This window comes from Pelecanus crispus, chromosome Z (genome assembly GCF_030463565.1).
Source record: "Pelecanus crispus isolate bPelCri1 chromosome Z, bPelCri1.pri, whole genome shotgun sequence".
Classification (NCBI taxonomy): Eukaryota; Metazoa; Chordata; class Aves; order Pelecaniformes; family Pelecanidae; genus Pelecanus; species Pelecanus crispus.
The window spans coordinates 11,100,049-11,116,414 of NC_134676.1; the positions used below are offsets into that span (position 1 = coordinate 11,100,049).

Here is a 16,366-nt window from a genome sequence, read left to right on the forward strand (position 1 = left end):
CAGGCATCAAAGCAGCTCATTTATGTCAAATATTTTCTGCAACGGTAACACAGCAGAGTTAGAACCATTATTGCTTGTACATCAGGCATGGAGGCTCTGCTGTTACCCTGATGGTAATTTAAAAATGTTCTTATTGAATGGAAAGCATCAGACAGAGACTGCAGGATTCACCTGATCCCATCTCAGAGATAACTGGGCATCTGCTTAAATTCAGTGCTCCTTTTCAGGGGCTACTGACTTACTGGAGTTACTGTCCTTCCATCAAGAAGTTTGCTTTGAGCATCTGCCTGGCATATCTACCATCAGACTGCCCAGCACTTCGGTATTGTGAGTCTAGGTTTCTTGTGATGGTTGTTGATGCCAGCTCATAAATCCCCATGCTGCAAGGAACTGCTTAGCTCAACAGCTTGGGTTTCATTTGGAGGGTGGTACGTGTCCTTCTGCACTTCCTAGGGGTGGGCACTTGGGTTTACAGGGACCATAAATAAAATAGCTATTGGAGTTACTGGTTACTGCCCCATGCTCTATTCTCCCTGGGGATCTGCAGCTAAGCTGGGGGAAGGAGAAGAGAGTTCTTGCTCTTTCCTATTTCAGACATTTTCAGATTTCTTTTACCTCTCCCCAGGTTTCTTCTTGGAGTCTGATTTATGTGCCTCTAAGGAAGTGGCCACATATTGTTCCTAAGGACTCTGTAATAAAAGAACTGAAATGCCCTTTCCCATTATCTGAATGCTTATTAGCAGAAAAAATTAAGGTGTCTGTCATGGTCTGCAAGCAGCAGGGCTTGCAAGTCCCTGATTTGCTTCTACCGGATCTGCAGAAGGTATCTGATAAAAGCGAGTTTATTGTCAGGATGCTCCAGCTCCCTCTCTGGGGACATGCACTACAGTGGAAACACTTTTTGAGGGGTGAAAATCAGAGATTTGAAACCTCCACTCTGTAGTTGCTAAACTGCTCCTGGATGAGAGTGGGTGAGTGAGTGCAGTGGCCCCAGGTCTCAGCACCTGCATGGAGGGAAGCGTTGGGACCAGCCTAGGCAGCATAAGAAGAAGTGTCATGCAGAGCTGATAGGAAAGACGGGGCTATTTACAGGGGGACCCTCACTCATTTGTAGGCTCTGACAAGAATACTGCTTTGACATGCTTTTTGTTCCTATACCATTCTCAGTACCATTAAAACTCAACCTGGTGTCCCAGCACAGAGCACTGCACTGCTGTGTTGCTATATGCTGTCTTCCCATCAAAATCACACTTTCTGCTTTAGGGACTCTGAGCAAGTTACTGTGTTTCCCATGGATTTGTTGAACTCTGAATTGTCATGTTCTGACAAGCATCACTGCCTTGCTGTGTTGCTGGAGATAAAAGTCTGGGTGATGCTATGGTACTGAGTGAGGCATCAGGGACCAGATGGGTGGAAGCAGGCCTGTCCTGTGAGCTGTAGGAGCCCAGGATGACATGGCACGTTGTGTGCCAGTGAACGTGTAAATAAGCTTGTCCGCCACATGTGGAAAGATCAGCCCTCATCAAAAATGCCATTTTCACCAGCTGCTTGACAGTGTCTGTGTGGCAGCTGTCATCTGGGTGCTGCTGGATGAGTGCCTGCCCTGAGAAGAAGGGTGCTCTATGGAGGCACCTGCTCTCCACAGAGAGGGTTTGGATGTGGCTCTGGCTGTGCTCATCCTGGCTCCCCATGAGTCTGATACTTGAGTCACGTGTGGGGTTGGGTAGCACTTCTGTGGGTCATGGTTGCAATTTTCTGGGTCGTATACTCAGAGAGGGCTCATCTTGCAAGACCTGAGAGGCTGTCTTTGTGTGTAAGCAGTGATCTATAGTCTGGAGGGGTAGAAGCCACCGGGGTGGTGGGAAGGAGAGAAGCTGTGTGCTGTTGCTGAGTCTCTGGGGTGGGAAATCCAACTCCATAATCCTTAATCCAGGGACCTGAGCCAGCAGGGTAGCTCATGGGACTAGAAACCTCAAGGGAGAGCTTAATGAAGGTTTTCAGGCTCCCATTCTTTGGGCAGAAAACCCTGCCCCAAGCCCCAGGCAGATCTGCAGATGGTGCTGGTCACATGGAGCTCTGCTGCTTTACAGCACTGTTAAGCTGCCTCAAGTGTTGTGGGAAGCCCTGTGCCCCTCTTAGGTTAGTCCCAAAGCACCAATAATGGTGTTGGTCTGACACCATTTCCCTCTCTCCTGAAAGTGCCTGTAAGCCTCTAAATCAAAGCCTCTGAAGTCCTTCCTAACACCCATGGCCCACCCCTCCATCTGGAGCATCTGACAGCTGATATGAGGCTGATGTTTCCAGCTGAAGAACTGGAATAATTTGTTCTTTTCCATGATTCCCTTGGCAAAGGAAAACAACCCCATTTGTTCAGAAGCTCATAAAAGAGGAGCTTTATAGTAGGAACATTCATAAACTTGTTTGCTTTTGACCTTCTCCACATTGCTGATGGTTTTGAGTTCTTGTCCCAGGCATTGTGCTTGTCTGGGCTGTCAGTGGCATTTTTGAAAAACAGCCTCACCCACAGTAATTTGCATTGCTCAGCACTCCAACACTGAGCCTTCAGACATGACATCTTTCTCCAGTGCAGTGCTGGGTAGGGTGTGCAGGTGTAATACATTGACAGCCTTATAGAACAGCAGTGCAGACCTGGCTGCCAAAAAGAAACCTGGCTGCTAATTTCATGTTGCTTTTTTTTCTAGATTAATTGATACTACTCAAGCAATAGGCATTTCCCAGGCTCTTAGGTTGCTAAGCATTGAGCTTGTGCCATTGAGGGGTGAGGGGGAATCATGCCCTTAAATCAATAAAAATGTATTCAGTGAAGGTAAGAAAATCTTCAGTGAGTATGGGTCATGGGGGGCTGATATGCTCGAAAGAGAGCTTGTTCCTTTTCAGAGATATTAAGGTAGCAGGTGTAAAGTACAAGCTAGTACAGCCACCTTTATTTATGCCTGGAGATAGGAAGTTGGGATTACCTTGGCTGGACTGTGGGACCTCAAGTGTCAGGTCTAGATTCAGAATTTAATGCTGGTATCTGATATTTTGAGCAGATAAAAATGAATTTTTTTTTTCCACCTATGCTTCTGCTGACTGGGGAAGGACTCTCCAAACTGCAGATCCTCATCTGTGGCTGATGCTTTGGATTCCCTTCTTGAATTAGAAGCTGTCATGGATTTCTTCAAAATATGCCTGAGAACCCTGTCCACCATCTGGAAAAGGCTTATTTTACTTCAGTCTGGAGGGAGTCTTCCTCATCTTGTTTTCTGCATCTGTAAAACCTTTGCATGGTTCTCCTGCCCAGACCAAGGACATCACAAATGGCTGGATGTTGAGTCCTACAAAGACACAGCAGCCAATAAGACTGCCTGGCATGTGTGCTTGCAGATTGCCCAGCTAGTACAGATAAAATTCACTAACTCATTGGTGTGTGATGGGAAAGTACATGTACTTATTTGATACAGAACTTTCCACACTCTTTGGAATAAGCTTTTATAGGGTAACACTGTCAGATTTCAGATAATGCCTACATTCAAATTGTGAGCATGGCACAATGTTGAAATAGTATGTCTCATCTGTCTCCAAAGTGCTAGTAAACAAGGCACAGCTGGCAGGAGAGGTACAAGTAGTTCAGTCCTAATTTCCCTCATACTCCCACTGTGCTTGTTAGCATAAAATATTCCCTTCCTCAGTTTTTCTGAAGACAAAAAAGGGAAAAGAAACATAAGGCTGAAAGTCTCTACAGTGGATTCAAGGTGGGAGTCCGGCATGCTGGAGATTGCTTGCTTCAGCACCAGGGAAGAGAGGGATGTCATGTTCTATTAGCCTTTGCAGGCTGTAACAATGACGGGAGCTAATTGCAATTATTGGGAGATAATGTTAAGTTAACACATTCTCTCGAGTAACTACCACTGTTCCCTCTGGAGTCATGACGAAATGTGCATTATCCTGCAGTTGGTGATGCGGCAGGTCTGTGTCACTGCTGTATCAGTGCCATAGGTCCGAGGTCCATGCCAGTGGGAATCCTGCCTGAGCAGGGCCTCCGGTCTGCCTACCTCCATCCTCACCTTTCCTGTTTGGCCAGTCTTTACCTGGCACTTCTCTTGATGCTGTGGGAGAAGGATGTGTGTGCAGACATAGCATCCAGAGCAGATGGGCTGGAGTGGGCTGCCAGCACCAACCTGTCCTGTGCTGTGCATTTGTCTGTGCTTCCCTTGTTTCACCCCAGGGTACACCCTTAATCAAACTGACCATGTTCCCATCACTTCCCAGTTAATTACTGGTTTGAGTCTTTAATGTTATTATTACGCTGGAAATGTTGGAAAGCTCTGCAATAAAGGGTAATAAGTATTTCTAACAACATTGCCTGCTTTGTGCATCAATCTGTGTTAGACTCTGATTTAACACCTGGTTGTCTCATTACTTGCAGCACTGAGAAGGGGGATTAAGACCTGTAGGGTTAGCAATGCTGGCTCCGAGCCTTCTCCAGTCCGGATCAGCTGGAGCCTTGCCAAGGGTCTTGGAACGAGCTTGCACCCACAGCAGGGAACTGGTCCTCACTCCATGAGTCCCTGCAGGAGGGGGACAGTCCCTCAAAAGCAGCAGTCAGCTTCTGCACGCTGGTTATTTAAAAGAGGACAAAGGCCCTGACTGCAGATGGCAATTGTGTGCTGAGGCTGCCTTTCCGGGGGGGCCTTTTATCTCTGATTTCTCCAGCCATTGTTCTGCCACTGAGGGATGTTCTTGCCTGATTAATCCCTTTTGTGTTCTTTGCCTTTTTTCCCCAGGCTCACGTATTTGATCTGAGCATTAATAAGTATGAAGCTCTCTGCACCCAGCTAGTGGTGGCCAAGAAGAAAAATAAAATAACCCATATCCAGTTTAACCCTGTCTACCCTGTTGTCATCATTGGAGATGAACGAGGCCACGTCACCTCCTTGAAGCTCTCTCCCAATCTGCGCAGGATGCCCAAGGTAAGGATGACCTGTGTTCCCCTAATGGTGCCTACCAAACCACAGCCAGTCTCTTCATGCCTTATCACTGTTCCCTCTCCTTCTGTGCAACGATGTTGGCAAAGCTGCTCTCTCTGACAAGGTGCTTAAGATTATCCCAAGCCTTTTGGGTAGGATGTCTGGGATGTTGGATCCCTGCTTCTGTTCCTGTATGAGTAAGAAGGCTCAGTTTGCTCCTGGGCAGGAGCAGGGAGTGGTGGGAAGGGTGTTTGCTGTCTGTGAGCACTTTCTCACCATGGTCCAGACAGGTCCAGAAGCTCTGCAGAGGTTCACTTGTTTCCCAAAGCTCACATCTTTTCTGAGCTTTGGGTTTTATTTGCCAAAGTCCTTGAAACCAAGTAAAGGAAGTCCCAACTTCTTCCCGAGTCCTCCCACAGAGCCCATGGTGCCTGTCTTCTTGCGCTCGTGGATCATCAGAGCCTGTCCCATGACCAGCATGTCATCTCTCCTGTAAATGAGCAAACAGTATCTTTAATTTGTGAGGACACTTGGGATCCTGTCTCAAGTGACAGCAAGGAGATGCATATGCCTCTGTGAGTTGGTGAAGCCCCGTCTCTCACCCTGCCATAAGGGCCAGTTGTGAAAGATGATGACCTCTCCCACACCGATCCTTTACCAGACATTCTGGGCTTCATCCAGCCATGAGCTGAATGGCTGTAAATACAGTGTCCTTGCTGAGCCCATGTAATTCTCACATCCAGTTGTCTCTTGTTTAGTGGAGCTTTTCCAGTTTCAGGTTTTTTAGAACTGATCTGAGAAAGCAATCCCTCAAGATAATAATCTTTTATTTATATACCCCCAAAAGGTTTTATATACTCTATTATTGCATATACTCTGTATTAGGCAGGGTCTTTGGCCAGGAACTGACTGGTGTCAGTCCAGAGTATTCGGGGTGATTTTTAAAAAGTTCCTTCAGCCGGACACCACTGGAAATGTGAATCTTCCCTGTGCTGAGATGGCATAGAAAACACAGTAGTGCAGCAGCCTGTTTGGGGCTGGGCATGGGAGTTGTGGAGGAGAATGTCTCATGAAATTATTACTCTACCCTTATCTGGTTTAGTAGTTGACTTGGTAGTGTCAGGTTAATGGTTGGACTGGATGATCTTAAAGGTCTTTTCCAACCTAAACAATTCTATGATTCTGTGTTTCTATATGCTTCACTCTTTTCTATTTCCATCAAAACTGCAGCCTGAGACCATCTCAGGGCTGTCATCAACTTGGCTTAGGACAAGTTTCCTCATTGCTTTATGAGTCCTTCCTGGGTGTGGGCAAGCAGCGTGTCTGCCATGGACCCTGATTGCACAAGGATTCAGCAGTACAGATGGGTCACACACATAAATGTGGCTGCTCTCCTCTGCACCTCAGCTGTGGGGTGAGCAGCATCCAGCAATACTGTGCTGTGGATCAGAATGAATTTGAATGTCTCCTTCCACTTCTGGTGGCCAGCAGCAGCCCTCTGTGCAGGTATGAATGTCATCATCTCCCTTTGCCAACTTTCTTCAGAGGCAAATTGCATGTTGTTGACAAAGCAGTTTAAACTGTGAGTTCAGGAGTGGCTCAGTCACTTATTGCTGACCTTAAACCAATGGGCACCACATCCCAGGCAACATATAAATGGGATGGAAATGGACTCTGCTGCTCTGTTGTTATTAAACTATCTGTCTTCTGCTTGCTTGGTTAGGTTTGAAAGGACACTAAACACTGAACTAAGTGCTTCCTGCACATGTGGAGGAGGGATGTTCAGGCATGGCTGGTGATATGTGCAGGTCCCCTGGCTATAGCCAGCTCTTCTCTGAAAGAGATGAGAATTTAAAACAGATGACATGTCATTTGCTGGCAAACTAGTGACCTTTCTGTGCCACAAGTGGACAAGTGAGCTGGGTTGCTGAGTCCATCTTTCGTGGCTGATGTGGCATCTGCTGTGCCAAATGCCGGTGTCTGGGACCCTGTGGTGGGGAGGTTTAGCTGCTGCGAGAGGGTTTTTTAACAGAGGGAAGTCAAGCCCTGACAGAACAGGCAGTGACATCCACTGCATCCTCCTGTCCACCTCCTTTCTGTGCCAGCACCAGCCTTCATGTCCTTGACCAGCAGCAAGCCTCCAGATGTGTTTGTAAGAGTGTCATCTCACTGCAGGGACTCAGATGTACTTCCAGAGTATTGATCCCAGCTTCTCTGAAGATCAAGTCGGCATGATCTTTAAACCTTTACCCTGTGCAGTCAGCTTTCCTCTGTAAAATGGCTTCACTTCTGCCTCTTTTCTGGGAGTCCCCAGAGCCAAGTTAACAGTCGCAGAATATCCATAGGTTTTAGAAGTGGAGAGGGTCCAAAACTGTGCAGAGGAGTCCTGGCATCCCACCTGTCTCCTCGCAGATAGAGAAACCTGTCTGTGCCTGGCTCGGTACCTGGGTACCCCAGTCTGGCCTCTCCTGCACTTGATCACCACAGAGCTCAGTGGGGAAACCTGCCTGACACCAAGGAGGAGAAGCCATGGCCGGTGCTTCTGGAGGTTGCAGCCTTCACACCAACCCCAGCATCTGTGAGCTCAGCTGCCTGGTCTTCTTTCTGTCGTCTCCTTTGGAGACGGGAAGGTGCCTTTTGCTGAGGTCTGGCAGAACTCAGTGTGCTGATGGGAAGGGGCTGTCAGGGGCTCATCCAGGTCCCCTGGCCGCTCTCTTTCACACTGGTGTCACAACGGTTCACCTGTGAAGCTTCTCCACCAGCTTCCCACACAGCTGGGACAGCTGCTTTTGACAGGTATGACTAGCAGACTAATCACCCTTTTTTGCAGCTCTTAATAGCCACATGTCATTCCAAACCTTCTTTCTTCCCCTAAAAATAGATGTGCTGCTGTCTGCTCCATGTTCTGCAGATTTTCTGGCTGTCACTGGGCTTCCAAGATAGGGCTCACCAAGAGAGACTGAGCTAACTTCATCCCGGTGGGATTTCAGTTGATCTGAATTTATTCTGGTTTGCCTGTTAGTTAAAGCCGGTGTGGTGGATAAGTGGAAATAGGGAGGGTAAGGACTCCTGGGTTCTCATCAGACCTTGGTTCTTTCCTCTCTTCATGTCCTTGAGTGAGGAGGGGAGGTTCAAGAGCTCTTTAAATAATTCACAGGGTTGGTCTGCAGCTTAATTAATTCATATTTGTAAAACACTTTGGGATCTTTAAGAAGTGTTATTTAATACTCCAAGTTTTGCTGTCAGCACTGTTAGCGCAGCCTCATCTATGAACACTTGGCAGAACAAATACGCCAAAGGGGGAACTTCTCGAAAGCACTCAGGTGGCATTTTCAGAAGTGACTTTCACCAAGACACACAGTAAGAGCCTCAAAAAATGCCTAAAAATCCATGTGAGTTTTGGCCTCCTAAACCATTTAGTGGCACATGGGAAAAGGGTGCATTTGTTGTTTAGAGGAAGCTGGGGACAGGGGTCTACCACCTATCAGGAGCTTGTGTCAAGGGCACATCTGTGTGCACAGAGGGTACGGAAGTCCCTGTGCTCATTACAAGCACAGCGGGCATTCTTGTGTCTTTGCCACGGTGATTTGGTCTCCTGGAGCCCTCCCTAGCCCCACAGGCTGAAGTCTGTGGGGCAGGACAGAGACATGCCCTTGCCCCAAGCAGTGAGCTGTATTTATTTCCATGAGGTGTGATCCTGGTAGAGGTTTTCTGTGCCTATTGCTGTTGCCTCTAGATTATGTGAGTCCTCTGGGAGTACTCTGGGAACACACTACCCAACTGCTAAGCACCAGCTCCAATAGCCAGGGGACTGTGGAGGTTGGGGCAACAAAGACAGCTGAACACAAACCTTGTGGGAAGAGCAACCATGAGGCAGAGAGCAGAGCTTGCTGAAGGTGGGTTTGCAATTAAACTACCACCAGCACGGTCCTGCACTGGCGATGCCAAACGCCCATCTCCCTGATCACCCAACCCTGCTTGGGCAGAAAGCTCATGCCAACATATATTGTCCTGTGCAAGGAAACCTGGTGAAATTAGTTTGGGTCCTTCTGCTCAGAGCTCAGAGCTGGGACAGAAGTGCTTGCAGTATTTTAAGATGCAGCAGTAGAAACAAGTGGCTTTCTGCTGTTGTCTAAGCCACTTTTGGACTCCAGGCGCTCCTTAAATATTGCAGCAGATGTCAGGCAGGGATTGTTTAACTAATAAAGCATCGTTCCTAATTTGTAACGACCTTGGTGGCTGAGTTCACCCGAGGGAAGCATTGCTGTAAGAAGAATCAGTTTGGGGCAGAGCTGTTTAATTAGTAAGCCTTCCAGGTTTCATTCGAGGGTTGGAAGAAATTAAAGCATTTTGTCATCACAGTCAGAAGAATGTAGCTTTTCATGGGCTTTGGTTTGTTTTTAAAAAACTGCTAAAATAGCCTGGCACAACCCCTGTCAATGCCAGAAGTAAGCAGGAGATAGTCCAAAAAAGTGTGAAGGGTTTTTAGAAATGTTGGGACACCACAGCAGAGTGGGAGAAGAAAAGCAGGCAGGTCAAAGAAAGGTTACAATTCAGCATTTGCTGAGGCTAAGGCAAATTTCTTGGCCAGTACCCAGGCTGACAGCCAGGGATGCAGCCAGCTTCTTGGCCTGATGCTTGTCTTGGGTATTTATCTTGGATTATCTAGCATGATTATCTCAGTCTCTGTTCCTGCTACTGGTTTCTTCGCATGCAAGTCACCTCTTTCTCTGTCCCTTGGGGACAATCGAGTTACTTCCCAGGCAGTAAATCCTGGCTGACAGGGTCTAGCTGGGGATGAGTGGAGTGGGAAGGGGAACATGGCTGCTCACCCATCCCAGGACACAGCAGCAGGGCTGTGCACGGGTCAGGAGCTGCAGGCACACACCTGAGACCAACGTTGGGTGCCTGTGAGCAGCTTGCGGTGTGGGGACAAGCAAGGGGCATGGGGTGGCTCTGAGCCTTCCTATCCATGTGCACATGCCGGGCAGCTGCTCCGCTGTTTCTGGGTCTTGTCACACCAGCCAGTGTCACCTCTGGACTCCCTGTGCCCCCCTGCCTCTTTGCAGCCCCTATGACTTTGCCCTTGGCCAGATCCAGCCCAAGGCTGCTCAGCCAAGGGTCATTGAGTTTTGCTGCCTTTGCTTTGGCTTGTTGACCAACAACCACTTTGGTTCATTGACCATAGCTGATGGCAGGGTCTGGGAGGGATCGTCAGGATTTGGGGGACTGCGGTGGACAGTGAGAGGATGTTGGGGTTTTCAGGAGGTGAAGGAGGGAAAGGAATTTGGGAAAGATTGGTGGAAGTGTGCATAGATTTAGGGAGACAGTAGGAGAGTGGCTGAACTCCCTTCCTCAGCTTATCCTCCTCCCCAGCACTGCCTCCTTCACTATCTCCTGGGGCTTGAGGTTGCTTCCTCCTCATACTCACCAGCAGCACCCACCGCATCCAGTGCTTTTTCAATAAGGGACCCTTGTTTTGTCCCTATACCCAGCCTCAGTGGGATGCAGCTCAGGTCCAGAGCTGGTACTAAGCTAGGGCAGTGTGAATGGACAGTGGGACGCTTGATCCTCAATCTCACTGCTTTGTAGCCTTGCGTTGCTATGACCTAGGGTGACAGGGAGAAACTTGAAGGAGTTAAGGACCAGAAGATTGTTTCCATTCTTAGTGTTTTCATGTAGCTGAGGGAGGTGTTTCAGTAGCTGTGAGGGATGAACGGAGCAGCACAGGAAGATGAACCTGAACTCCTCTGTCCCAGGAGGTACAGCCCATCTGCACGTGGGACTGTGTTTATAGAAGGAAGTTATAGATGAGATACCTTCTCCAAGGTCACCATCAGTCCTGAACCGGTGAGTGGTTTAGCACTGAGGGAAGCACATTTTGTCCCCAAACTTTCTATTTCAACAGTTCTCATGTGATATCATTCTGTCTGAGAGAAAAACATTTGCCTCTCCTCTCCAAATGGCTCGAGTCTTGCTCTTCTAATGGTGTAATTCCTAGTCCCTCTGTTTTCATGCAAATGCTCCTCTCATTGAGATTCCCACAGTCTCTTCTGTGCTGTTTGAACAGTGGCCGATTTCCTTGTGTCTCTTCAGGGCTGGCTAATTGCGCAGTGACCCAAAAGCACAGAGCACAAACAGTGCTGGAGGAATTTGGTGTCAAGTGCTGCTGTGCCTTGCCTACATCAGGACTGCCTCCTCCAGCTGCAGCTTGGCCCGCTGATAAAGAAGCACACACAAATAAGCTTGGGTCTCATAAAAACTGACCTGCAGCTTCATGGCTTTGCTTCCTCTGAGATTTGCAAATGCTTTTTGGTTTCCTTTCAGTCCCTCCACTGTTATCTAGGCTAGTTGCATATAGCTCCTCTCTGTACTGTTAGGGGAAGAGCTGAGCACTGTGGGGTGGATGCAGGGATTTGTGAAACCCTATTTCCATCCATTCACAGCTTTCTATGTCTCTTGTGTGGGCCATGTAAGGCCATATGCACCAGCGTTGACTCCTTGCTATGGGAAGGAAACCCAGTGCTGGAGGCCTTCAGGAAGAGCAGGTTAGAGACAGATCTGTAGGGACAGGTCGCTCTGAACCTGCCTTGGAGCAGGAAGGACTGGAGGTGGTTGCTCTGACAGTCCCCACTGCCGGCACATGCTGGGCCTAGCAAAAGGCCAAACCACTTGTGTGCAGCTTGCCAGGGTGTGAGCAGCATTGCTTGCGACCTGTGACCATTTTTGCTGTGCAGATCTGTGACTCATGGCTGTAAATCAACATCTACTGAAGGGAATACTGACATGCACTGACAAAAGCAGGCTCTCCTGCTCCTTCCACGTGCTCGTTTGCTGCCATGCTTTCCTGCCCTGCCACTGTGCTGGGAAAACCATTAGCAGGAAGACCTTCACAGCCCCCCAGGATCCCTTCTTCCTCCACTGTTCCACATCAGGGTATCTCCCAATGTAGCATAGCCTGAGATAAAATGAAGGGACTATTTAATCCTGGAAAGCTGTTTCTTGGGAAAGGAGATGGTCCATGCACCAGCAGGCTCCAGTGCTTCTTGGGCAGAACTGAAGCCTTTGGATATTTATCTGGAGACCCTGGACATATCCACTGTGCACAGGAAAGTGGCTCTATGGCACAAATCCAGCTGTCCAAGAGTGTCACACAGTAGATACAACGAGTTCTGGATGCTGGACAGAGATGTGGTAAGCCTAGACACTAGCACTGTTTGGAGCTAACCCACATAAACCAGCAGTAGATCTAAAGGACTTGAATCTTCTCTCATTAAATCAGTTGTCTTCAGTTTTGGAGAAATAACTTTTGGGTTGCATTAGACTATGTGAAGGGAGAAGAGACCTCTACGTAACTGTGGGATTGCTGAACCCCAAGGTCAAAGAGCTGGGGTTTTTCTTCTTTTAACTGTTCCTGGCCACGTGTCTTCAACCTTATTTTTGTTGTGTAATGTCACTTTCTGTGACCTCTTTGTTTGGCAATTGGTGGAGAGACAACATCAGCGTATTTACAAGTTATTTTAAGCTGAAGTCAATTCTCAGTGGTCAGGATGAAGTGTGTTGAGTACATTAAATGAAAGCACTGGCAACTGGAGCAAGAAAAGGTCCCATTTTAAGAAAATTCAATAGTATTTATAAATTATTTCTAAAGTGCAAGTCTCATCCTGTGAGGCACTGCATGCTGTCAGGGGGACTCTGACAAAGCTAGGAGGACTGGCTTTGACTTCCTAGTTTCCTCTTTAAAGATCTGTGTAATAATATGTTGCCTGTGTTTGAAAGTGATGCAAGACTGCTGCATTTTGCAATACTAGGGTTTTGGAGAAAAATGCTAGAGGGATTTGGTTTTGTGACCAACAATAGTCAAGTCACCAAGCTAAATGCCCCTCTCTAGACATAAATCTGGTATGTGTCCATTGGATTTGCTGTCCTCAAGAGTAACTGAAATCTGAATTTGGCCAAGCAAAATGGTTTTTAGTGGGGCCTTATTTTAATCCTTCTCTTGTATTTCTCCACACTGGCACACTTATGTTGCTACAAGAACTGTTTTAACTGCAGGCTTTGCATCCTCTTCCTTGTGAACAGATTGCATCTATACTTTGGTGCCCTCCATCTTAGAGCTCCCCAAGCACCAGCAGCCTGGGCTTTGCTCCTCTGCAGCCCAATAAGCCCATCGCTGCCTGTCCTGGGAAATGCCTAATGCATGAGAAGGAGCCCTGCTTCACATCTTCAAAGGACTTGCATTTTGCATAGATCAGGGATTGCCTGAATATGCCTCTTCAGCTTGCACAGCTCCTCCTTGAGCCGGAGCCTCTGCTTTCTCCAGTGTTTTGGCAAAAAGACTCAGCAGCAGAGGAGTGGGCACAGCATAACATTATGGCAACACAGGCACTGCTCAGCCTCGTGGGCCACTTTGCTTCCCTTTCCTCCCTGTTTCTTTCTTTATCTGGCCTCACAAATGAATGTGAATTCATTTCTATGCACATGACTTAAATCCCCTCCAGAAAATCAGGGGATCCTGAGAAATCACCAGTTCTTTGCCTGAATAACAGCCCCAGTACAAAGGCAGAGGGACCCACAGGGGAATGGGCTGTTTTCAAAGTGTTCTCTCAGCAGAGCTGGTGATGGAGACTTTTCAGGAGACTCTCATTCTCCTAGCGATGGCTGGGTGTGAAGGCAGGTCTGCCAGCCTGCAGCCTCTCCTGCAGAGGCTATTCAGTGCTCAGCCCTCTGCCATAACTGATTACGGCTGCCTGCTGATGGAGGCAACATGGATGCTTATCCTCCAGGTCATCTAAGGGCGAGCTGCTTTTTTGCCAGAGAGCCCCGAGCAGCTCTGGGATTGCAGCTATTCCTGAGCGCTGGCTCTGTCATGGGGGTATGGAGGAGGAAAGCTTGTTAGCTAAGCCCCTGAGCCATGGGATGCATTTAAAGGGCAAGGTGATGGCTCATCATGAGGATGTGGTGCTAAGCAGTGGCTAGGGCCTGGAAGACCCAGCCCTGGTCCTGAACCTGGGCTCTGTGTCTTCTTGAATGAGATGCAGCTCCTCTCTAAGTTGAAGTGGGATGAAGACACCCATCTCCCTGGGAGCCACAACGGCCAAGTGAGAGGTGTCCATAGATGCCGTGGATCTGCTCCCTTACAGCCTTTCTTCTCCATGTGTCCCTCTGGCTGAGTGCTTTTCGGACTTATCCAATATAGTCATACCTCAGGAGAGGAGCTGATGTTGGGGTGTGCGGATGGACAACTCAATCCCAGCACAGCCCAGCACCTGCCAGGATCTCCTGCCTCCCTGCATTGTCCCTCACAGGAGGACAGTTGGATGTCACAGGCTGTCAAGCCCAAAATTTCAAGCTGGAGCAACCTGGTCCCTGCAGAACTGGTGAAAATTAGAAAGTGGAAGAGAGTACCGACAGATGCTCGCCCACAACTGGCAGACACAGCAGTGATGTGCATGCTGTTGCAGCTCCAGTCCAGCAATCCCATCTTGGCCCTGTGTGGCCCCTCAGGTGTCCACCCTGGCAGACAGAGGGGTGAGAAGGGGAGGATGAGAGTGCAGGTCCTGGTGTGGGGCAGAGGGAAGAGGTCACAGTAGTATGAGTGAAAGGACGAGGAGCTGGATCATGGTGCAAGCAGGCAGGAGCAGGCATCCCATGGGTGTCCTGGCCAGCAAAGTGTTTAAAACCCTGGGATGCAGGTGAGCAGCTCTCTGTTGGCTCTGTACCTCCATAGGGGTGGATTTGGCCTCCATTTGTGCTGGTCATGCAATTTAGATGGAAAAATGTAACTAGTTCTCTCTAACTCATGGCTGTGCGGTGTCCCGGGCACCTGAGGACTCACTCAGCAGGTATGGCAAATGGGACACGGGCCTTCATTTGCAAGGCCCATCCTACTCATGTTTTTGCATTGCATCACTGAACCTGGCAATGCTGCAGAGCTTGGAGAAGGTGGGCTTTTACTCTTCTTCAAGGTCTTCAGCTTTTCCTTGCTTGTGATATTGTTGTCCCTGGACATCACCTGGGCACTCTGGGGCAGTGTCCCTCATTGCAGAGCCCAGTGGCATTTGCTGCAGTGACAAAGGCAGGAAATTCAGCATGACATGGAGCAAGAAGAGATGCGGCTATGAGGGCCAGAGGAACAGCTTGAAATTTGGCGCATCCCTACAACTCCTCCTGAGCCTCTGCCAGAGCCTGACACAGCCTTCCCCGAACAGCCAGCCTGTGTTGGGAAGGGCTGAGGTTGCCCAAGGAGACGCAGGGGGCAGCTCCCTGCCTGGGAGATTGTATCTGTGCTGCTGTAAAACACATCCCAAATACATCACTGTAAAAAGCCCTTCACTTGCAGACTTAGCCTGCAAGTTTCGTGACACTGGGTGCATCAATCTACAGACCTCCGTGCCCCTGCACACCCTGGTCGAAACCATCATGCTGCTTCCAGCCCTTGCCAAGCCTCTCCCTGACTCATGCTCATGCCACCTACCAGCCTTCTCCAAAAGAAAAGAAAGGGAGACACCTGCACCAGCAGGCAGGCCAAATAAATGGCCCTTGCTCAAATTAATTTGATGGGCTCAATGGGGAATTGTTTAAATGAGAGAAGGGAAGGAATCACCGATGAATAAAATGTCTTGCTGCTCGCAGTGATGGAGCTGACGCAAAAGGATTATTTTTATCCCGTGGAGAAAAGGCAGAGAAGAGCCCTGCGAAGCAGAGGAGAAGAGGGTCTGCCTTATAGTCCCGCTGGCTGTGGGAGATGCAGCAACGGCTGCAATTGAAGCAGCTCCAAGCTTCTCCTGGAGGGAAACTGTTATGCTCCAATTCACTGACTGTGTCTGTGAGATGGGATGCCAGACGCCAACCATGTGAGGCCATCTTAGGGCAAATGTCCCCTGCTCTCCCCTACTCCCATGTCCCACCAGGGAGCTGCCTGTGATCCCATTGCTCCCAGTGCAGGGGGCATCTGACCTCCTGCAGGGTCCTGGTCAGTGCAGAGACCTGTCCTGCCTGGGCAGTGTTGTGTTTCCCACCTCTAGCCCATTGGGCTGAAATACCCTTCTTGCTATCTCCCAGACCATGCCCCATGAGCTGTGCCCCTACTGCACGGTGTCCTATGGGTGCAGCTCTCCCACTGCCCTCCCTAGCGCAGAGGGATCCTTTCACGTGCCTGGCCTCAATGCTCCCATTTCTCTGCAGTAGGACAGCTGACTGTTTCACAGCAGCACAGGAGTGCCAGGTCCTATCCAGGTGATTATCCCCCTAACCCCAGCCCTGATGGCAGAACGCTCCCTCCCCACAATCCTGTATTTGTGCAGGGAATTGTCCCGGCTCACATGCAGTATCTTGCATTTGTTCCTGTTAAATCTCATACAGGTTTTCCAGGTCACATCTCTGGTCCAGCAAAG

The 16,366-nt window shown here is 48.9% G+C and overlaps 1 protein-coding gene across 1 annotated transcript in view; it reads left to right on the plus strand.

Moving 5' to 3' along the window:
* The window catches only part of DNAI1 (dynein axonemal intermediate chain 1), a 155,002-nt gene that overhangs the window by 120,077 nt on the left and 18,559 nt on the right, over positions 1 to 16,366 (plus strand). The window contains exon 19 of the mRNA XM_075726345.1: positions 4,788 to 4,973. Within this exon, the coding sequence (XP_075582460.1) occupies positions 4,788 to 4,973 (186 nt within the window). The remainder of the gene's footprint in view (positions 1 to 4,787; positions 4,974 to 16,366) is intronic.